Source organism: Crocuta crocuta, unplaced genomic scaffold, assembly GCF_008692635.1.
Source record: "Crocuta crocuta isolate KB4526 unplaced genomic scaffold, BGI_CrCroc_1.0 scaffold218, whole genome shotgun sequence".
Classification (NCBI taxonomy): domain Eukaryota; kingdom Metazoa; phylum Chordata; class Mammalia; order Carnivora; family Hyaenidae; genus Crocuta; species Crocuta crocuta.
In genome coordinates, this window is record NW_027533170.1 from 10,019,392 (window position 1) to 10,043,098 (window position 23,707).

Consider the following 23,707-nt stretch of genomic DNA (forward strand, 5'->3'; position numbering starts at 1 on the left):
ATATTAGCTATGTGCCTTTCATATATGGCTTTTTATGATGTTAAGGTATATTCTTCTATCCCTGCTTTTTTTGAGAGTTTTTATCAAGGGAGTATGCTGTATTTTATCAAATGCTTTTTCAGCATCTATGGAAAGGATCAATGGTTCAATTTTATCTATTTGGGTCCTTTCTTTTTTCTTTTTGAGAAGTCTGGTTAGAGGGTTATCAATTTGGTGTACTCTTTCAAAAAACCAGTTCTTAGTTTTTCATTGATCTGTTCTACTGTTTTTTTAAAAATTCTATGTCATTTATTTCTACTCTAATATCTATTGTTTCCCTTCTTCTTCTGGCTTTGGGCTTTATTTGCTGCTCCCTTTCTAGCTCCTTTAACTGTAAGCTTTGGTTGTGTATTTGGGACTTTTCTTGCTTCTTAAGAGAGCTTAATTGCTTTGTATTTTCCTCTTAGAACTGCTTTTGCTGCATCCCAGAGGGTTTGGACTGAAGTGTTTTCATTTTCATTTGCTTCCATGTATTTTTAAATTTCTTCTTTAATTTCCTGGTTAACCCATTCATTCTTTAGTAGGATATTCTTTAACCTCCATGTGTTTGAAAGCTTTCCAAATTTCTTCTCATAGTTGATTTCAAGTTTCATAGTGTTGTGATCTGAAAATATGAATGGTATGGTCTCAATCTTTTTGTATCTGTTGTGGGTTGATTTATGAAACAGTATGTGATTAATTCTGGAGAATGTTCCATGTGCCCTTGAGAAGAATGTGTATTCTGCTGCTTTAAGATGAAATGTTCTGAGTATTTCTGTTCATTCCATCTGATGTAGTGTGTCACTCAGAGTCGTTTCCTTCTTAATTTTCTGCATAGATGATCTGTCCATTGCTGTAAGTGGAGTATTAAAGTTTCATATGATGATGGTATTATTATCAGTGAGTTTGTTTATGTTTGGGATTAACTGACTTATATATTTGGGTACTTCCAAATTGGAATAAATATTTACAATTGTTAGCCCTTCTTGATGGATATACCTCTTAATTATGATATAATTATGTTCTCCATCTTTTGTTACAACCTTTGTTTTAAAACCTAGTTAGTCTGATAAATGTATGGCTACTTCAGCTTTCTTATCATCTCCATTAATATGATAAATGGTTCTTCATTCTCTCATCTTCAATCTGAAAGTGTCCTCAGGTCTAAAATGAGTCTCTTGGAGGCAGCATATAGATGGATATTGTTTTTTTCCCCCTTTAATCCATTCTGATACCCTATTTCTTTTGATTGGGACATTCAGTCCATTTACATTCAGAGTTGTTATTGTAAGATATTAATTTAGTGCTATTGTGTTATCTGGAGATTTTGTGTATTCTTTGCTGCTTTGGCCTTCATAGTCTTTGCCACTTTAGTCTTTTTTTCCCCCTCCACTCAGAGAGTCCCCCTTAAATTTCTTGCAGGGCTGTTTTAGTGGTCATTTGTTTTTTGCCTGGGAAATCTTTATTTCTCTTTCTATTCTGAATGACAACCTCTCTAAATAAAGGATTCTTGGATGCAATTTTTCCTATTCAGCATATTGAATATTTCCTTCTACTTCCTTCTGCCTGCCAAGTTTCAGTGGACAGGTCTGCTTCTAACCTTATGTGTATCCCCTTGTAAGGCTAAGGACATTTTCTCCTTAGCTGCTTTAAGAATTCTTTCTTTATTTTTGTATTTTGCAAGTTTCACAATGATATATTGTGGTGTTGACCTGTTTTTGTTGATTTTCAAAGGAGTTCTCTGTACCCCTTAGACTTGGATGACTGTTTCCTTCCCCAGATTAAGGAAATTCTCAGCTACAATTTGTTCAAATAAACCTTCTGCCCCCTTTTCTAACTCTTCTTCTTCTAGGATGATATGGATATTGTTTCATTTCATGGAACCACTTAGTTCTCTAAGTCTCCCCTCTTGATCTAGTAATTTTCTTTCCCTAATTTTTTCAGCTTCATTATTTTCCACAATTTTATCTTCTATTTCACCTATTTTCTCCTGTGCTTCTTCAATCTTCACTGTCATTGTATCTAGTTTATTTTTCATCTCAGTTATAGCATTTGAAAAATTCATCCTGACTAGTTCTATGGTCTTTGATATCTGCAGCAAGGGTTCCTCTGGTGTCTTCTATGCTTTTTCAAGCCAAGCAAGTAGTCTTTTATGACTGTAGTTCTAAATTAATGTTCAGATATATTGTTTATATCTGTTTTGAGCAAGTCTCTTTCTGTGATTTCTTCCTGACCTTTCTTTTGGAGTGTATTCCTCCAACTTGTAATTTTGGCTACATTTCTGTCTTTTGCATGTCCTGCACCTGAGAATACTACCATATTAAAAAGGGGTCATACATTATCCAGGGCCTGGCACTCCAGAAAGTGTTTCTGGTGTATATTGTGTGCAGTGTGCTCTTGTATTTTGGCTGCTCTTTCCCACTGGTCAGTCCTCTGCAGAGCTCCTCCTTGCTTGCAGTGGTGGAACATTTGGACCTTTAATTAGGTGTGCTTTGATTTATTTGTTGAAGTAACCCTGGAGAAAAATAGCAGGGAGGGGAGGGGAGGCATGATCCCCTAAAAAGAGAAAAAGGGAAGGGGACAAAAGAAAACCAAACAGAGAATGAAAAATCTATAAGGCTGATTCTAAGGAAAGATAAAGGAAAAAAAGAAAAGCAGAATAAAAGAAAAAAGTAGGAAAAAGAAAAGTAAAAACATACTGACTTTATAAAAAAAGGCAAAAAGATATGACAAAAAAAGAAAAATAATCTATGAGCCTGATTCCAAAAGAAAAAAAGAAGAGGGGAAAAAAAGAAAAAAGAAATAAAATAAGAATTGTCTGTTTATGCCTGAGGGATGGTGGCTGTGCTTGCCTGGAGGAGAGGCTGCCTGTGTTAAGTCAGATTCAGCCTTGCCCAGTAAATAAGCACTTTCCAGGCATGGAATAGTGGGGTTTGATGTAAGCGGGTCCTGCCTCCACTGGAGCCTTCTGTGTTGCTCTCCGAAGTTCCACTGTGTTTCTGTTGGATGGGTGGAATGGTGTCACCCTAATTTATCATTCCTGGACTGGGGATCTTAACCCTCACTGTACAGGCAGCCCTCACAGAATAATGAGACAGTCAGCTCACCCTGTGTCTCAACTATCTTGTGCTTTCTCCTTGTTGCTTGACTGGTATTCAAACTTGAAGCTTAGAGGACACAGCATGGTGCAGCTCTGCTCCCCTGCTCTGGAGTAGAGCCTCTCCATCCTGCTGCTGAATGGCCTTTGGCTGGTACTGCAGAGTCTTTTGTCCTTGAAAAGGCAATAAACCCTCTTGCAAAATTACTCCAAGACTGTTCCCTCCTAGTGCACCCCAGAACTCATTATACCATGCTATGCACTCCAGAGCCAGCTCCCTCCTCCCAAGCAGCATACCCACAACTCTGCTCTGGAGAAAGTCACACACTCCCAAAAACCTCTGAGTTTGAGCTCCAGAAGGTGTTTGCAAAAAAGAACTGGGACACACAGTACTTCCTATTCCCCAATCTGTGGTCCAGAGAGATATTCCTTTTGTGCTAACTTGAAGCAATGCTATCTTAAAACCTCTCTTTTCCTTTGTCTCTCCATGGAAAGTGTTCTCTTCCCTCCGCTACTCAAACATTTTCTCTTCCTCCACTCAATCCACACAGTTTACACCTGCCCAGCTGTCTCCCTCCAACTGTGGAGATCATTCTGCTACTCTGTAAATTGATTTCTTTGGTGTTCCAAGTAAACTGATCGCAATACAGCTGTGTTAGAGGGACATGGCAGCCCAGATTCCTCCTGTTCTCTGCCATCATTACTCCTCCTTGCAAATGATAAGATTTCATCCCTTTTTGTGGGTAAGTAATATTTCATTTTATGTGTACACCACATATTCTTTATTAATTCCTCTCTGGATAGATAACTGAGTTGCTTCCATATCTTCACTATTGTAAATAAAGTGCAATAAACATAAGTATGCATTTATATTTTCAAATTAGTGTTTTCATTTTCTTTGAGTAAATACCCAGTAGTGGAGTTACAGGATTCTGTAGCAATTTTTTTCTGTAAATTTTTAAGGAACGACCATACCATTTTTCACAGTGACTACAGCAGTTTGCATTCCCACCAATCATGTGTGAGAACACCTTTACTCCACATCTTCACCAACACTTGCTTTTTCTTGTTTTTTTTTCCTTTCTTCTTTTTGACTTTTTTATGTATTTTTATTTTCTATCATTCACCCTCCCTCCTCTGTCTTTCTCATTAACTTTAGTTTTCCCTCTCGGTTACCATGATTGTAGAATTTGTCTGTGTGTTTCTGTCCCTCTGTTCCCTGTATGTTTGTCTGTCTGTTTTCTTCTCCAGGGCTACCTCAAGAAACAAAACAAAGTACACATGGTGAGAAGTCCTAAATACCACTACGAGTAGGAAAATAAAATAACCAACATCCCAACAACAGAGACCAAGAGATACTATTCAAAGAACACTTTCTGAAAAGATAGGCACTGGACAGTCAAAGAGTCTGTTTGGGTACAGCAGCGCCCACAGGTGAAGAGAGCATAACAAGTCTTTAAAACTAAAAAGAGACAGAAAGCTAACCAAAATGATGAAACAAAAGAGCTCTCCTCCAAAGAAATTTCAAGAAGAATTGAAAGCTAATGAACTGCTCAAAACAGATATAAGCAGCATAACTGAACAAGATTTAAGAATAATAATTGTAAAATTAATCGCTGGGCTTGCAAAAAGCATAGAGGACATCAAAGAACCTATGGCTACAAACAACATGGAGAACAAAATTAGGCATGATGAATTAAAAAATCCGATAAATGAAATACATAATAAACTGGAGGTGTCCAATGCACGGATTGAAGAGGCAGAGAAGAAAATAAATGATTCAGAAGACACCATTATAGAAAAACAAGAAGCTGACAATAAAAGAGACNGAATAGCCAGTGGAATAAATACAATCTCTCTAAGGGTGCCTTTGTGGCTCAGTCAGTTAAGCATCCAATTTTGACTCAAGTCATGATCTTACTCTTCGTGAGTTCGAGCCCTGCGTCAGGCTCTGTGCTGACAGCCCCAAGCCTGAAGCCTGCTTCAGATTCTGTGTCTCCCTCTCTCTCTCTCTCTGTTCCTCCCTGACTCATACTGTCTCTCTCTTTCAAAAATAAATAAAAACATAATTTTTTTTTTACAAAAAGTCTGTTTAACAAATGATGCTGGGAAANTAACTATTAAAAATTAAATTAAATAAATATAAATAAAATTTCCCAAGGAAAAAAAAAGAATAGAGATCCCAGAAATGGACCCAATAAAGTTGCNCTCTGTTCCTCCCTGACTCATACTGTCTCTCTCTTTCAAAAATAAATAAAAACATAATTTTTTTTTTACAAAAAGTCTGTTTAACAAATGATGCTGGGAAAACTGGAGAGCAACATGGAAAAAAAAATTATCCTGGACCACTTTCATACACCATACACAAAAATAAACTCAAAATGGATGACAGACCTAAACATAACATAGGAAACCATCAAAATCCTAGAGGAGAAAACATCAAAAACCTCTTTGACCTTGGCCACAGAAACTTCTTGCTCTACAAGTCTCTGGAAGCAAAAGAAACAAAAGCAAAAATGAACTATGGGGACCTCATGAAAATAAAAACTTCTACACGGTGAAGGAAATAATCAACAAAACTAAAAGACAACAGATGGAATGGAAGAAGGTATCTGCAAATGACATATCAGATAAAGGGTTAGTATCCAAAATCTATAATAACTTCTCAAACTCAACACCCAAGACACAAATAATCCAGTGAAGAAATGGACCAAAGACATAAATAGACACTTCTCCAAAGAAGACATCCAGATAGATAGCAGACACATGAAAAAATGCTCATGGTCACTCATCATCAGGGAAATACAAATTAAAGCCATAATGAGATACCACGTCCCACCTGTCAGAATGGCTAAAATTAACAACTCAGACAACAACAGATATTGGCAAGGATGTGGAGAAAGGATTTGTTTTGCACTGCTGGTGGGAATGCAAACTGGTCCAGTCACTCTGGAAAACAGTATGGAGTTTCCTCAAAAGATTAAAAATAGAACTACCCTACAATCCAACAATTGCACTACTAGGTATTTATCCAAGGGATACAGATGTGCTGTTTCAAAGGAGCACATGCACCTCATTGTTTATAGCAGCACTATCGACAATGTCCATTGACAGATGATTGGATAAAGAAGATGTGAAATATATGTGTGTGTGTGTGTGTGATACATGTGATATATGTATATACACACATACATATATATGTATGTAGAAATTATAGAATTACATAGAAAAATATAATTTTACTTATATGTGGAATCAGAACACACAAACAACAAAACAGACTATAATACAGAGAACAAACTGGTAGTTCCAAGATCTATATCTATATCTATATCTATACAATGGAGTATTACTCGGCAATCAGAAAGAATGAAATCTTGCCATTTGCAACTATGTGGATGGAACTAGAGGATATTATGCTAAGTGAAATTGGCCAGTCAGAGAAGGACAAATAGCATATGACTTCACTCATATGAAGAATTTAAGATAAGAAATAGATGAATGGGAGGCAAAAGCAATATAAAAACAGGGAGGGAGAAAAAATATAAGAGACTCTTAAATACAGAGAACAAACTGAGGGTTGCTGGAGGCGTTGTGGGTATGGGATGGGCTAAATGGGTAAGGGGCATTAGGGAGGACACTTGTTGGGATGACCACTGGGTGTTATATATAGGGGATAAATAAGTGGAATCTACTTTTGAAATCATTATAGCACTATATGCTAACTAACTTGGATTTAAATTTAAAAATAAAAAAAGAAATGTTGAAAAAAGCATTAAAATCTGTGTTGGTGAGTATGTGGGAAAGGGGGAACTATCATGCACTGTTGTGAGAAATGTAAATTTTTACAATCAATGTGGAAAATTGTACGGAATTTCCTCAAAAGATAAAAAATAGAAATACCATATGATCTAGTAATTCCACTACTGTGTATTCACACAAAGAAAACAAAAACATTAAATTTAAAAATGTGCCCCTCTATGTTTATTGTAGCATTATTTACAGTAGTCAATATGTAGAAGCAATGCAAGTGTGCCCTGAGAGATGAATAGATAGAGAAGATGTAGTATATAAATATATACAATGGAATATTATTCAGGCATAAAAATTGAGAACTTGCCATTTGTAACAACATGGATGTCTTAAAAGGTATTATAGTAAGTGTAAGAAATCAGAAAGAGAAAGAAAAATATAATTTTACTTATATGTGGAATCTGAACAAACAAACAGCAACAAAACAGATAGCAATACAGAGAACAAACTCGTAGTTCCAAGAGATGAGGAGGGTTGGGGGGAAAGGTAAAATAAATAAAGGAAATTAGGGGGTACAAACTTCCAGTTACAAAGTAAGTCACAGAGATGAATAGTACAACATAGGGGCTATAGTCAATAATATTTTAACAATGCAATATGATAACAGATGATGACTTCACTTATTGTGGTGAGCTTTGAGTATGTATAGAATTGTTTGATTTTTGTGTGTTTCAAGTTTTTATTTAAATTCTAATTAGTAAGCATATAGTGTAATATTGGTTTCAGGAGTAAAATTTAGTGATTCATCACTTGCTTACAACACCTAGTGCTCATCACAAGTGCTTTCCTTAATACCCATCACATATTTAGCTCATCCCTGCCGCAATCCCCTCCAGCAACCCTCAGTTTGTTCCCTCTAGATAAGACTCTTATGATTTGCATCCTACTCTTTTTTCACCTTTTCCTAATTCATCTGTTTTGTTTCTTAAATTCCACATGAGTGAAATCATGACATATTTGATATGTTGATTTGATATTTGGGTTGCAAATCAACATGTTGTACACCTAAAACTAATATAATGTTTTACATTAATTATTCTTCAAAATGGTGTGTTTGCGTGTTTGGGGGGATAGACTCCACGTTGATGGAGTTTGCTATTTATAAGGGCTCATCGGAGTGTGCTGGACTGATGGCAGGTCCCAATTATTTTTCTTTTTGAAAATAACAGCTTTATTGAGCTGTAGTTCACATAGGTCGTATTTCTTGAACTACTTGTCAGTAAAATAGATGCTTGCTTTAGAAGACATTAGTGAAAATATTTTTAAATAGAGGAGCTTTGAGTGTGCTCATCTAGAACAGTTACAAGATAACAAATGAAGAACCCAGGATGCAGGACATTGTGTAGAGAATGCTTATATTTTTGTAAAAATGAGAAAATAGATTGTGCATATTTGCTCATGTGTTCATAAAACGAATATGTAAGGATAACACTGTCCCCTCTGGCACAGAAATTTGACAAATGACCCTTGTGTGTGGGCAGCATTATTATTGTATACATCTTACAACTCTGGAATTATATAATATATATTGGATTTCTACTAAAACATTAATGAAAAAAGATAAAACTTAAACCCAGAATATGGCTGCCAAAGACACAGGACAAGTCCCTATTCAGTTTCCATCCCAAATAGGGATACTGCCTTTTAATTTCTGCACTAAAAACCCAGAGTTAGTAAAGACTCTCCAGGGGTCAGGCTCAGTCCTTGAGAAGACTACCCTCACTTCAGCTGTTATCTGTGCTTCGAGAGATTTCCTAGGTCATGTGGACCTCCAAACAATGTCTATAAATTTGAGGGTTCCTATAACCAGCCAGTCTTTATAATTGATAAGAATGATTCACAGAATTCAGGAAAGTTTTATATCTACAAGTAAAATTTTATTTAAAAGGATGCATATAGGTTGAGGTGTGTAAGGGAATACAATTTCCCTGCCTCTCCCCCCATTGAATCAGAGCACATCACCCTCGCAGAACATCAATACGTACATCAACCAAGAAGTCCACTGAGTCTTGGTGTCCAGAGGTTAGATGGGGGCTTTCATGACAAAGAAATGATTGACCAAATCACTGCCCACTTGATTGAACTCAATTTCCACCTCCCTTCTCCTCAGAAGACGAGTTGGCCTCCCTTTATTCAACATTCTTGGTCTTTCTGGCAACCAGCCCCTGACCTGAAGCTATCTAGGAATCTGTCAGCAATCATTTAATTAGCATAACAAAGTCATCTCCTATCAGTCTGGAAATTCCCAGGGCTTCTGAAGCTCTGTGCCAGGAACCAGCGACAAAGACTAGGCATGCACTTTTAGACTTCACCCTCCATAGAGTTTGGGCTGTCCAGGGTTAATGGGGTGCGGGTGGGGGGCTGAGTGTCATTTTCCCAGGACTCAGGCCTGTGTTCTCTGATTATGGATTCAGACTTTGCCTGGACTGGTGCCTAGGGCCTGGTTAGGGTGTCCTCTCGGGCGTCACTGAGAAGCCTCCTGCACGGGGTTCTGTGCTCTCCTCTCCTCATGATGCCCAAAACAGAAAGCTGTAACGTGGCTTTCAGTTTCACGTCCTGGCAATGGCTGTGTTTCCCGGAAAAGAAGCCCTCAGAACTTTGATTTTACTTTCTGTTCTTGGAAATGCAGGGCTCTTCAATATGACAGCTGCTTCTTTTCTATTGGCCAGATTGCTGTGAGGGTGGAGCAGAGAACAGAGACTATTTAAGTCCTGCCAGCTCCTCACACATAGTTTAAATGTTTGCGGTGACAGTGAGCTCTTCACTCTCTGCAGTAACCACACCAGCACGCAGGACCTGTTCCAGTGCAAGACCAATCTCTGGACTGGTGTGTTTCTGCTGCTGTGGGCAGCAGGGAGCACTTTATAAAGAGACTCAGCATTTCCTGTGCTGTCAGTGGACACATTCAGAATTCAAGTCTGACCCAAGGAGTCTCCTTTCTTTCAGGAGTTGGTAAGCAAGAAATCACTTCGGATTGAGTGCTGGTCTACAAATACAATTATAGATTCATAGATCTAAGGGTGGGGGAGCTTGGATGATTGCTCTTGGGTGCTGTGGACTTGAAAGGCTGAGGGACAGGATGGCTGGTGGATGGCATGAGACATTTAGAGAATTTAACTATTTGGGATATTTTCAGCGGGCGGTTGGAGAACAAACATGATTCCTGTGAACTGCAGAGGGATCCTGTGAATGTCAGGGAAGCCAGTGCATAAGGGCTTTCCCCAAGAGCTTTTGCCATCAGACACAGCTCATCTCACATCTAAATATCTTTCCCTGGGGAGACAATGCACATTATCTATTTAAAAACAAATTTTAACTGAAAGTTTTAAACAGTTGATTGACTTTATTAAAGGATTCATGAATTAGGCAGCATCTTAGCAAAGAGAAAGGGACTTGATTGAACTGTATGGAAGGAAATGTTCTTAAAGGAATAGAAAAAGAGAAAGAGAGAAATCATTAGCAAAAAAAACACTGTTTTAGTCAAGACCACTCTCCTAAGAGGAAGGAGAAGGGTCTATCAGCAAATTTCCTAGTACTGATCAGGGAATTCGTATCTTCACTGGTTAAAGGATACACTGCTGGGAGAGTGAAACTGTCGTTACGTTAGGTATTAGGTCTTAGTTTACTGAGTCGAGGCCTTAACTTACATGACTTCCTATGCCCTGTGGCCGCCTGGGCCTGTGGTCCTAACTTTTCACAATTCCCCTCTTTTAATCAGACTCTCAGATTTACTTAGAGATGTGATCAAAATAAGAGGCATTGGTACTGTTTTCACCTACTGTTCAGTGGTTCATACAGCTTTTGGTGATCCTTTGCAAGGTATGCACATGTCTTGATTAGTGCCTTAAGCAAAGGCATTAATCTCTGTGACGTTCACAGGTGACAACTTCAGGTTCACAATTTTTGAATCATCCATCCTCTTCATTCTTTTTCTGATGGTCCAGTCTCAGGGAGATTATTTTCTTAGTGGTTAGTACCCAGGAACACTTAAAGCTTTGGCAGAATACCATGCACCTATCAGATGATTATGATTTTTATCAGCAGGAAAATTTTCAGTAGTTAGAGTGCACTTTACCATGGCTCCCAAGACCCAAACAATCAAACTCAAGTAAGTCTAAGAAAGATCCTACTGAAGGAGTCATCCTTTTAAGCTATGGGGCTTGATAGTGATTTTATGTAGTTGTGCCTCTACTTCCCTAGAAGTGCTAATCCAGATGCACCAGGTGGTGTTGGTCACAGTACAGACAGTTCTTGCTAGGCTAAAAGATAATAAGATACTATCTGCTTGTCAAGAGATTCTTTGACCAGAGCGTCTAAGGATCTTGTTGAGCATCTATTGTCTTACCCATGGATTCTGCAATATCTTTTGGAGTTTGGGAAAACTTCCTGATTCAATTGTCATGTTAATTTACTCCTAGTTAAAGGAAGCAAATTTTGAGTCATGAATGGCCCCAGGTTGTTGTAAATCCAAGGGAGCTGACCAATGAAGTACCTTATTTTGGTTGAGAGAGTTAGGGACATAATTCGATTTTCTCTTAAGATAAAGTAAAAAGTTGTTTTAAATGCTGGAGAAGAGCCCAATGCTCTTCTTAGCAATGGGCTAAGACATACATACAGCTGAAAGTGTTATTTTTCCAGGGTTACACCAGAGTAAAAAAAGGAAAATAAGGAGAAAGGGTCTCATATTTAGTTAAGCTCTGAAGCCTTGCTCTGTTGTCTTGGGTGAAAACAGTTTACCTCAATATCAGCTACTTCTCGCCCTCATCAATTTGAATTAGAGGTCTCTATCAACTGTACAGGACTAGATGTCGACCGAAGCCTTCTGTAACTGTGAGATGTGTACCTAAGAGTCTACACCTTCTAGTTTTGTAGCAGTGTCACAGTTGGAGCACTTTCTCATATCCCCATCAATCGTGTTCAAACGCTGCATTTTCCTGATGCCATTTCTAGAATACCCAGTCACCAGACTCTTCACTATGACAGACAGGATCCTTTGAATTGAGAGCTGGGAAGACTTCTTTAACTTGTTGATGATAGGATACTGTGTAAAACATTAGAGATTTTGCTGTAGTTGGCCATACTGCATGGGATAACAAGATATCAGCAGAAAGTTGTATACCAAGAGGCATTGGTCTGCCAATGAGTATGTTGTGTAGGGTGAGATTCCATTAGCCAAATAGGAAACAATCAGCGAGTGTGAAGGCAATACCTTAGGCTAGATGAGTCTGGTAGTTTTGTCTAGTTTAAAATTTTTAAGTTTGAGGATCCCATTAGATCTCTCAACCTTGCCTGATCATTAAGGGTGATAGGGACAGTGATAATTCCAAGAAGTTTGCAAGGTTTTAGTTAAGCTGGTATAACTTTTCCAACAGCCCAATTGACTGCCTCAATCACTGGACACTTTGGAAGCTATATCACAAGTGGGAAACATATTTTCTAACACTTTCTTTACCACTATGGAGGCATCAGCCTAGAAGCAGTGGGGAGTGACAACCTAATTGAAAGGCCTACATATAATAACAAGAACATATTAGTAACCCATTCTAGGTGGCAGTTGAATAAAAACCACCCACAGGTATTCAAAGTCCATGGGGAATAGTTGTAAGACCTCTGGAGGCAAAACAACTCCTCCACGAAAATGCACCTGACAAGTCAGACATTTCTGGTAGACCATTTACACAATATTATAGAAGTCTCCCCACTAATGCCTAGTCATAGTTTAAGTTATGTTAAATGAACTATGATGCATGAAGAATGAGAAAAAAGGGGAGGGATTACCAGGGAGCCAGGAAGGTCAAGCAGTTGTCTCGGATTTTGCTAAGCCCTGAGAATTCAACATACAGACATTGTTTCCCCTTTTTGTTTCTAATACAAAAACGGAATAGGTGTTGCCATGTCCCCCTGGCATCAGAATGGCAAAATCTCGCAATGAAGGGACTTTTTTGCAGCAGAAAAGTGGGTGTTATCCATATGTGCCACAATCTTTATAGATTCTTTTGCTGGATGTCCTTGCATGAAGGTCTGCTGGAGTATTTTTGATACTCTGGTTCAGTCCTGTTAGTGTGAATTCAATTTTGATGACAGCAATTTTAGAATATAAGACTATTTACAAAGGATAACATTATACCGGAACATATCAAATTTCTTTGAATTCCACGTGTGTTTTGTTTTGTAGGAAGATCATTTAAATGGTAAGGAAACTTTCACAAGCTATTACCAAAACTAAATCAAATGTTGAAAACAAACAAACAAAACATTTGTTCTTTTAACAGGAAACCAAATGCTAATTTTGCACCAGCATACTTTTGTATTAGAATGTATTCATTCCATTGGTAGTCAGACAGTGTTCAATATTTCTTTCCAAAGATTCGTTTTTCACAGTCTTTCTACAACTTCTTTTGCCTTACAAATAAAAGTGCATCTCCAATACATACACTTTCTTTTAGTAAAAGCACATGTCTTACTTGTTGTCTTTCATTCAGAGAACTTTCCTTCTTTTTAGTAGCTTTATAAGTTAAAAAAATTTTTTTAATGTTTATTATATATAGAGAGACAGAGTGCAAGAGGGATAGGGACAGACAGAGGGAGACACAGAATCCGAGACAGGCACCGGGCTCCAAGGTGTGGGTACAGAGCCCAACGTGAGTCTCAAACTCAGGAACTGTGAGATAATGACCTGAGCCAAAGTTGGATGCTTGACTGACTGAGCCACCCAGGCACCCCTTAGTACTTTTAACCATACACATTAATTAGAGTTCTTAACACATAAAAAATTTAATTTATAGGAAAAGTAAGTAGTAAGCACTAGCTAATTTTGTGTTACTCCAGTATTTTATTCAACTTATAAATACATTTCAGAATTTCTGGAAACGTGCTCCTTTATAGTACAATCTTTCATTAAAGCATGCCAAAAAAATTTACCAACAGACCTACACTTATCTTTACTTTCCATGTAATAAAGAAGCCAAAATTAGAGAAACCAATGTTTACTAATTAATATTTAAGTATTTTCTCTATCCTGGAAATGATCTAGATATTTAATGAATTTAATTTAAGTCATTACTTTATCTAGCTCAGCATAAAAAAAAGATTTTGAAAACTATTTAAAAGTTTACTTAAGGGGCACAGTCGGTTAAGCATCCAACTTCACCTCAGGTCATGATCTCACAGTTCATGGATTCCAGCCCCAAGTCAGGCTTGTGGTGACAGCTCCGATCCTGGAGCCTGTTTCAGATTCTGTGTCTCCCACTCTCTCTGCCACTCTCCCACTCGTGCTCTGTCTTTCTCTCTCAAACATAAATAAACATTTAAAAAATTTTGTTTACCTAAAATTTTCTCTCTATAATAAAATCTTTCTAAAAGAATAAACAAAAGGGGCACCTGATGGTCAGTAGGTTAGTCGTCCAACTTCTGGCTCAGGTCATGATCTCACATTTCATGAGTTTGAGCCCTGCCTGCATCAGGCTCTGTGTTGACAGCTCAGAGCCTGGAGCCTGCTTCACATTCTGTGTCTCCCTCTTTCTCTATCTATGCCCCTCTCCTTCTTGTGTTCTCTTTTTTCCCTCTCTCTCTCAAAAATAAATAAACATTAAAAGAATAATAAAATAATAAATAAACGAAAAAATAAAATTATCATAAGGTTTTTATCCTTCTCCTGATTGATATGGTATGTCACATTGATTGTTTTGTGAATATTGAACCAACCTTGCATCCTGGGAGTAAATCCCACTTGATCATTCTCTCAGTCTATATTCTTTACAGAGAAAGATAATTACAGAGAAAGAAGCTGTTTAAAATTTTTTTTAAATGTTTTTATTTATTTCTGAGAGAGAGAGAGAGACAACATGAACAGGAGAGGAACACAGAGAGAGGGAGACACAGAATCCAAAACAGGCTCTAGGCTCTGAACTAGTTGTCAGCACAGAGCCTGACGTGGAGCTCGAACCCATGAACTGTGAGATCATGACCTGAGCCAAAGTCGGATGCTTAACTGACTGAGCCACCCAGGCGCCCCTAAAAATTTTTTTTGAATCTTTATTTTTGAGAGAGAGAGAGAGAGAGAGAGAGAGTGTAAGTGGGGAAGGAACAGAAAGAGAGAGGGAGACACAGAGCTGTCAGCGCAGAGCTGGATGTGGAGCTCAAACTTACAAACCATGAGATTAAGATCTAAGCCAAAGTTGGATGATTAACCCACTAAGACATCCAGGCACCCTGAAAGAGAGAATCTTAAGCAGGTCCCACACCCAGCATAGAACCTGATGCTGTGCTCAATCTGATCCTGAGATCATGACCTGAGCCCAAATCAAACGTTGGATGCTTTCAGGGAAATACAAATCAAAACCACACTTAGATACCACCTCACACCAGCCAGAGTGGTTAAAATGAGCAAATCAGAAGACTGTAGATGCTGGCGAGGATGTGGAGAAACGAGTATCCTCCTACACTGTTGGTGGAAATGTAAACTGGTACAGCCCCTCTGGAAAACAGTGTGGAGGTTCCTCAAAAAATTAACAATAGAACTCCCCTATGACCCAGCCATAGCACTGTTAGGAATTTACCTAAGGGATACAGGAGTGCTTATGCATAGAAACACATGTACCCCAATGTTCATAGCAGCACTCTCAACAATAGCCAAAACATGGAAAGAGCCTAAGTGTCCATCAACGGATGAATGGATAAAGGAAATGTGGGTTATCTATACAGTGGAATACTACATGGCAATGAGAAAGAATGAAATCTGGCCATGTGTAGCAACATGGATGGACCTTGAGGGTGTTATGCTGAGCGAAATAACTCAGGCAGAGAAGGACAAATACCGTATGTTTGCACGTATAGGATTAGAAGGAACTTAACGGGGGACCGTGGGGGAGAAGAAGGGGGTAAATAGTGGGGGAGAGGGAGGGAGGCAAACCATGAGAGACTCTTGAATACTGAGAACAAACTGAGGACTGATGGGTGTGGGGGGGTAGGGGGGAGATGGGCATGGAGGAGGGCACTTGTGGGGATGAGCCTTGACTTATTTTTAATACTGGATATTATCCCAGATCACATGTACTTGAAGAGCATTTAGCTTAGTTTCTATCTTTTTGAGAATTTTAGAATGCTCTGTTGTTATAAGTGCTTGCCTTCAAAGCAACTAAATGGAGATCATTTACAACAAAACCTTCAAGAGATAGAAAAATATCACTATACACATACCTACACACACAAATACGCACATATGAACACACAGAGAAAATAACTCTATAGTTACCAACAATTTATATGAAAGATTTTCAAGATTATACCTGGAATTAATCCAAAGGAAGTTGTGCCAGAGCTTGGGCACAACATCCACTTTTTGACAGTTTGTTTTATAAATAGCCTCTTTTCCTTTTTCCCTACTTACTTTCCAGTGATTGTGGGTGTGTTTCTATTTCATAGACGTGATAAGATGTATAATTTTAGGGGGCAGAGAAAGAATGCAAGTTCCTCCAAAGGACTTAGATCTCCTAAGACCAATAACTCACAAACACTTTGACATAAACGGGAGGTGTTTTGGGGTTGGCAAAGGAATAGGTGAACTTTGAATTGCACCTAGAGATGACTTTTGTTTGTGGTTTCTGTCAAGGCACTTCAGACAGAGGATGATTTAGAATGAGTACCCAAATAATGGAGGATCATGGAAAACAGTTAAGAATCCTATCAGTCTTACAGTCTTTTGTATCGGGTATTTGTTGTTGTTGTTGTTGTTGTTGTTGTTTACATTTCTTTTTTACCAGATTTTTGCAATGACTGTTTCAATGAAGCTATTTTTCGAATTTTGTTCATCACATTGAAGATTTTCTGCCATTTCTTTCTGGCCTGCCAAGTTTCAGTAGTTAGGTCAGCAACTACTCTGATAGGTCTCCCTTTGATGTTAGGCCCTTTTATCCCTAGCTGCTTTCAAAATTCTCCCCTGATCCTTATATTTTGCCAGTTTCACTATGATAGGCCATGCAGAAGATTGATTCAAATTACATCTGAGGGGAGTTCTCTGTGCCTCTCGGATTTCAATGTCTGTTTCAGCTATAATTTGTTCAAGTGTCAAGTATCCCTTCAGTCCCTTTCTCTTCTTCTTCTTCTGGAATTCCTATGACACAGTATTGTTCACATTGACTGCATCGCTCAGTTCTCAAATTATTTTTAGAATTATGAAGCCTTTGCTTTTAAGTGCACTTCTTTAAATTATTTTATTTTCTTGGATGTTCTCAAAATGGCCACTGTAATTCCCCTGAGGGCTGGTAGCAGTTTGGTATACACTAGCAATAAATAGAATTTAACCCACATTTCTGCCCAGCTATATCTAGCTTTGGACAGTGTGTAACACACACATTTTTGTCTAGCCTTATTTTGTGGCTGCCAACCTGACAGTTACCAAGCCATTATTTGGGACACAAAACATGCTGTAGATTTTTCTGGCTTCCAGAACCATAGTTCTTTTTTTTTTTTTTTTAGGTTTTTGTTTAAGTTCCAGTTAGTTAAAATACGTTGTAATATTAGTTTCAGGTGTACAATTTAGTGATTCAATACTTACATACAACACCTGGTGCTTATCACAACAAGTGTACTTCTTAATCCCCATCACCTGTTTCACCCATCACCTTTCCCACCCTCTGGTAACCATCAGTTTCCTATACAGTTAAGAGTCTGTTTCTTGGCTTTTGTTTTTTTTCTCCCCATGATTACTTGTTTTGTTTCTTAAATTTCACATATGAATGAAATCATAAGGTACTAATCATTCACTCACTGACTAATTTTGGTTAGTATAATACTCTCTACCTCCATCCATTGGATGCAAATGGGAAGATTTCATTATTTTTTATAGCTAAGTAATATGTCATTGTATATATATATATATACACACACACACATATATATACATATATATGCCACATCTATTTTTTTGGTTTAATTTTTTTTATATTTTTATTTATTTCTAGGAGAGAGAGAGAGACAGCGTGAGCAGGGGAGGGTCAGAGAGAGAGGGAGATACAGACTCTGACATAGGCTCCAGACTCTGAGCTGGCAGTCAGCACAGAGCCCGACGAGGGGCTCGAACCCATGAACCACGAGATCATGACCTAAGCGAAAGTCAGACGCTTAACCGACTAAGCCACCCAGGCGCCCCTGATTTAATATTTTTAATAGTTTATTATCAAGTTGGTTTCCATATAACACCCAGTGATTTATCTTAATGTTTATTTATTTTTGAAGAAGAGTGACAGAGCATAAGCGGGGGAAGAGCAGAGAGAGAGAGAGAGAGAGACAGATTCCAAACCTGGTTCCAGGCTCGGAGTTGCCAACACAAAGCCCAACGTGGGGCTCTAACCCACAAACCATGAGATCATAACCTGAGCCAAAGTCAGATGCTCAGCCGACTGAGCCACCAGGCGGCCCTATAAACATCTTCTTTATCCATTCATCAGTTGATGGACATTTGGACCCTTTCCATAATAAGGAGATTGTTGATAATTCTGCTATTAATAACAGATTGCACGTGTCCCTTCAGATCAGTATTTTTGCATCTTTTTGGTAAATACCTAGTGCAATTGCTAGATCTTAGGTAGTTCTATTTTTAACTCCTTGCAGAAACTTTAAACTGCTTTCCAGAGTAGTTGCACTAGTTTGCATTCCCACCAAGAAGGAAAGACAGAACCATAGATCTTAGATACAAGATAAACAATGTGTCAGAGGGTAGAAAACTTAACTCTTTGGATTTTAAAGATCCCATTTAATTTTTCTTTGTTTGTTTATTCATTCGATTATTTACTATTTTTCCTGAAGGTCATGTACATTTTCCTTTACCTCGTGTACACATTAACAGAAACCACCAGTACTGAGGTAGTGGAACTATGGACATCAGCCATAGCCAAAGAACTACGGACTGGTTGGGACAAGGATTGAACAAGCAGACCTCCAAGAATGGGGACTACAGAGCGACTCCACACACATGGAGAAATGTGGCTGTCACTCACAGTTCCGAACTTGAAATCTGAGCTTAGAACCAACGGCTAGGTTTAGAGAAGTTACTACACTGTCCAGGAGAATGCTTTCTGCACTTCACCATAAATTTCCATCATGGACTAAACCAGCAGATTCCATTAATGGAATTAATGAGGGTGGCTCATAGCAAGTCCCAGGTGGATAGTCAGACATGGTTTTTTACAACACTGGAATCCATGCCACCTGCTGTTTCTGCTCTAGGCAAAATCAAAAGAGTCCTTTCAACACCTCATTTCATGAGTCAGCATATTTTCTAGATAAAAGAAAGCACATTTGCAAATATTGAAGGTTTCTGTCCCTAATGATGATATGCAGTATCTTTTCTGAGAAGGAAGGAACCTCCATTCCTTTTTTAACTTCCTTATATGAAAACCAACATCTATTACATGGTAATGTTGGAGGTTATCAGAAGTGTTTTTTCTGGAGGGGCTTAAACACAGGTAGTTATGGGTATGGGGGTGAAAGTTCATGCTGTCTTATTAGATTTGCCCCCATGAAGGTGTATTATTTTCAAAACCTTAAAAATAAAGAGTAATGTGGGCAGGGAAGTTTTGAAAGAATAATCAGTCTTTGAAATTAGAGCAAATAGAGCTTTCCAAGATAAGTGAAAAAGAACTCGAGGAAGGGCAAACTTTTCATTCACGTAGAATTCCACATAATGCCTGGATAGAGAAGGGCTCCTGGATGCAATGTTGTGGCCAGGACTCAGGTTCTGCCTGCCCATAACAGCAAGCCTACCCTTGTGCTAATTCTTTTTCTTTCCTCTTCTCTCCTCCCCCTAGTGCCCTCTAGTGCTCAGCCATGGGTCAGTCCACTTCCACAACATCTGATATAGATGGTGGTAGTTTGGCCCTCAGCTTTGACAAATTTTTAAAGAACTTCAAGTTGGAAAGCACAATAGTCTCTCAGGACACCGTCAGGAAGATTCAATCACACCTGGAAGAAGGGGACCTTCAGAGTACAGTTTCTACAATAAATAAAGTATTGAGAGACATTGACAGTGCTCCACTAAATATTGCTGTGACTGGGGAGTCTGGGACAGGGAAGTCCAGCTTCATCAATGCCCTGCGGGGGGTGGGGCAAGAGGAAGAAGGGGCTGCCGAAACGGGGCCAGTGGAGACAACCATGGTGAGAACCCCCTACAAACACAAGAAATTTCCCAATGTGACATTATGGGACCTGCCTGGAATGGGGACCACTAAGTTTCAGGCACACAAGTATCTGCAGGAAATGCAATTTGGTGACTATGACTTCTTTATTATCGTGTCTGCTACACGCTTCAAAGATAACGATGTGCATTTGGCAACAGCAATTAGAAAAATGAAGAAGAATTTCTACTTTGTCCGAACTAAAGTGGACAGTGATGTATATAATCTAAGAGTGAGTAAACCCTCCACATTCAATAAGGACGAACTCCTGCAAAAGCTCCGCAATGACTGTGTGACACATCTGAAGAAAGCCAATATGCGGAACATTCCGATCTTCTTAGTCTCCAGCTTTGAGTTGGCCAGCTATGATTTCCAAAGACTAGAGACCACCCTTCTGAAGGAGCTCCCAGCCCACAAGCGCCACATCTTCATGCAATACCTGCCGAATGTGACCGAGGCCGCCATTGACCGGAAGAGGGACTCTCTGAAACAGAAGGTCTGGTTGGAGGCCCTGAAGGCTGGCGCATCTGCCACCATCCCTTTGGTGGGCTTCCTCAGTGAAAACGATGTGGAGACTTTAAAGGAGACTCTAACTCTCTACAGGTCTTACTTTGGACTGGATGATGCATCCTTAGAAACCGTGGCCAAGGACTTGCACGTGTCGGTGGAGAAACTCAAGGCAAACCTTATGTCACCCCACTTGCTCTCAGTTGAAAAGGATAATGAGACCTTAGGGGACAAACTGTTGAGATGTTTGGAAAAAATCTGTTCTATTAGTGGAGGACTCATTGCCACTGGTCTTTACTTTCGGAAGATATTCTATTTGCAAAATTATTTCCTTGACACCGTGGTGAGGGATGCAAAACTTCTTCTTAAAAAAGAAGAGATTTTTAAGGACTCTGAGGGCTCTGAACAAGCCTATCTGCATCAGCATGTCAGGGATGAAAATGGGAAAAGTGAGGCAAGTAGCTCCTGAATTATTCTTGGTGTTGGCATGGCACTGGTGCCTGGAAAGTTGACATAAGGCTTCCTTGAAGCAATCTTGACCCACTGCCCTCAGAATATCACAGACATTTCCATAATTCACTCTTGAACAAACTACAAACTTAATGACTATAATTTGACAGTGAGAGCAATAAGCTCTCAAGAATCCTTTCATATGACCTTTCTTGGGAAAATGAAGGACATAAGTCTGCAATTTTCTGCTTATTAGAGAGAATAACTCTTTGTGTGATGGTTACTTCATATCAGGCACTGGTCTTCCTAATGACATACTAGTAACAAATGGCTGTGCATACAGTAGGTCCTCAAAAATGCTGTTTACACTTTTAATGTTTGTTTATTTTGAGAGAGAGAGAGAGAGAGACAGAAACAGAGACAGAAACAGAGAGACAAAGATAATGAGTGGGGGAGGGACAGAGAGAGAGGGAGACACAGAATCTGAAGCAAGCTCCAGGCCCTGAGCTATCAGTGGAGAGCCTTACCTGGGCTCAAATTCTCAAAAATGGGAGATCATGACCTGATCCAACTCCCAAAGTTGGATGTTTAACCAAGTGAGTCACCCGGGTACCCCTCAAAAATCATTTTTAAAATAAATGCATACACAGTCCATTTTTATGCTTCTGATATTCTGTTATGAACACATACATTTTATCATTAATAGATTATTAACTAATGTTGACTGATACCCTTCCTGTCTTTTCTAACGTCATCGTTTTATTAAAAAAATAAAAGATAATGAAATGAACACGTGTCATGGGAAATAAAAGAGAAATATTTGCTAAGGAAAACTTTATCTGGGATACCCTGGGAGAGGAACAAGTGTCTAAGATGGGAACATGGTCAAAGGTTTGCATATTGCAGGTTTAGGCACTCCTAGATTGCTAGCAATATATTTTGTGCCTGAACTTGAAAGGTTAGGGAATATGAGATGAGACAATTATGATAAGTCTAAGTGGAAATAATTTTTTTAAAAAGGCCTAAGGTCCTTAAACATATCTAATCTAATAAGGGAAATGAAAATTAGAAATGGCATCTATACTAACACATCATTTATCCCATATTAGATTGGGGGAAATTTCAAAGTTTGACATTCTGTGGGTAAAACTGTAGAAAAATCATTTCTGTCATACAGTGTTGGTGGGTACACAAAGTGATATAACCTATAAGGTGGCAAATTAGGCCATCTCTAGGAAAATTGCACACACATGTGTACTTTGTCCCAGTGATCCCACTTTGAAAAATTGCTGGTTGGCAGGGCTGGAAAGTGGGGCAAATGCATAATGCTGGTTAAAGCATACAAGCTTTCAGATATAAAGTGAATGTAGAATGTGCTGACTATAGTTAATAATACTGTATAATAATATTATACAATAATGATCCTGGAAATTTGCTTTAAAAAGCAGGTCCTAAGTGTTCTCACCACACACACACACACACACACACACACACATACACACACACGTTAAATATGTGAGGTGATGGATGTATTAATTAACTTGATTATGAAAATCATTTCACCACATGTACATATATTTGAAACCATCACATTAAATATATGTTATTTTATTTGTTAAATTTCCTGAATAAAGCTGTTGGGGAAGGGGATAAAGAATCTGGAAAAATTACAAGAACATGTATTCTAAAAGCTATTAATTGCAGCAATATTGGAAATGTAAAACACAGAAGCTTTTCATGTTGATGAGTTCCCAATTCATTTTTGTTTTTATTTCCCTTGCCTCTGGAGACATGTCAAGTAAGAAATTGCTGTGGCCAACTGAGGGTGTATGGGGGCGTGGAGTAGAGGGAAAATAGTTATGGGCATCGAGGAGGGCACTTGTTGGCATGAGCACTGGGTGTTGTATGTAAGCCAATTTGACAATAAATTATATTAATAAATAAATAAACACAAAAATAATGCATCTATTTTGAATTTATTTTTATGTATGGTGTAAAAAAGTGGTTCAGTTTCATTCTTCTGCATGTCACTGTCCAGTTTATCCAGCACTATTTGCTGAAGAGACTGGCTTGTTTCCATTGAATATTCTTTCCTGATTTGTTAAAGATTTTGGCCATATATTTATGTCCACATCTGGGTTCTCAATTCTGTTCCATTGATCTGAGTGTCTGTTTTTGTGCCAGTACCATACTGTCTTGATGATTACAGCTTTGCAACACATCTTGAAGTCCAGGATTGTGATTCCTCAAGTTTTGGTTTTCTTTTTCAGGATTGCTTTATCTATTTGCGGTCTTTTCTGGTTCCATACAGAATTTAGGATTATTTGTTCTAGCTCTGTGAAGAATGTTGATGTTATTTTGATAGGGATTGTAATGAATGTGTAGATCAATTTGGGTAATATAGATTTTAACCATATTTGTTCTTCCAGCCCATGAGCATGGATTGTTTTTCCATTTCTTTATGTCTTCTCCAATTTGTTCCCTGTTTTTTAGTTTTCAGAGTACAGATCTTTTACTTCTTTGGTTAGGTTTATTCCTAGATAGCTTATAGTTTTTGGTGCAGTTGTAAATGGGATCAATTTCTGGATTTCTCTTTGCACTGCTTATTATTGGTATATAGAAATTTCTATACTTTGATTTTGTATCTTGT

The 23,707-nt window shown here is 38.4% G+C and overlaps 1 protein-coding gene across 1 annotated transcript in view; it reads left to right on the forward strand.

The window, feature by feature from the left end:
• Positions 1 to 21,847, forward strand: part of LOC144216893 (uncharacterized) — a 33,457-nt gene extending 11,610 nt beyond the window's left edge. The window contains 1 exon segment of the mRNA XM_077746335.1: positions 19,745 to 21,847. Coding sequence (XP_077602461.1) covers positions 19,745 to 21,076 — 1,332 coding nt within the window. The 3' untranslated portion in view covers positions 21,077 to 21,847.
• Positions 21,848 to 23,707: the final 1,860 nt, after the last annotated feature.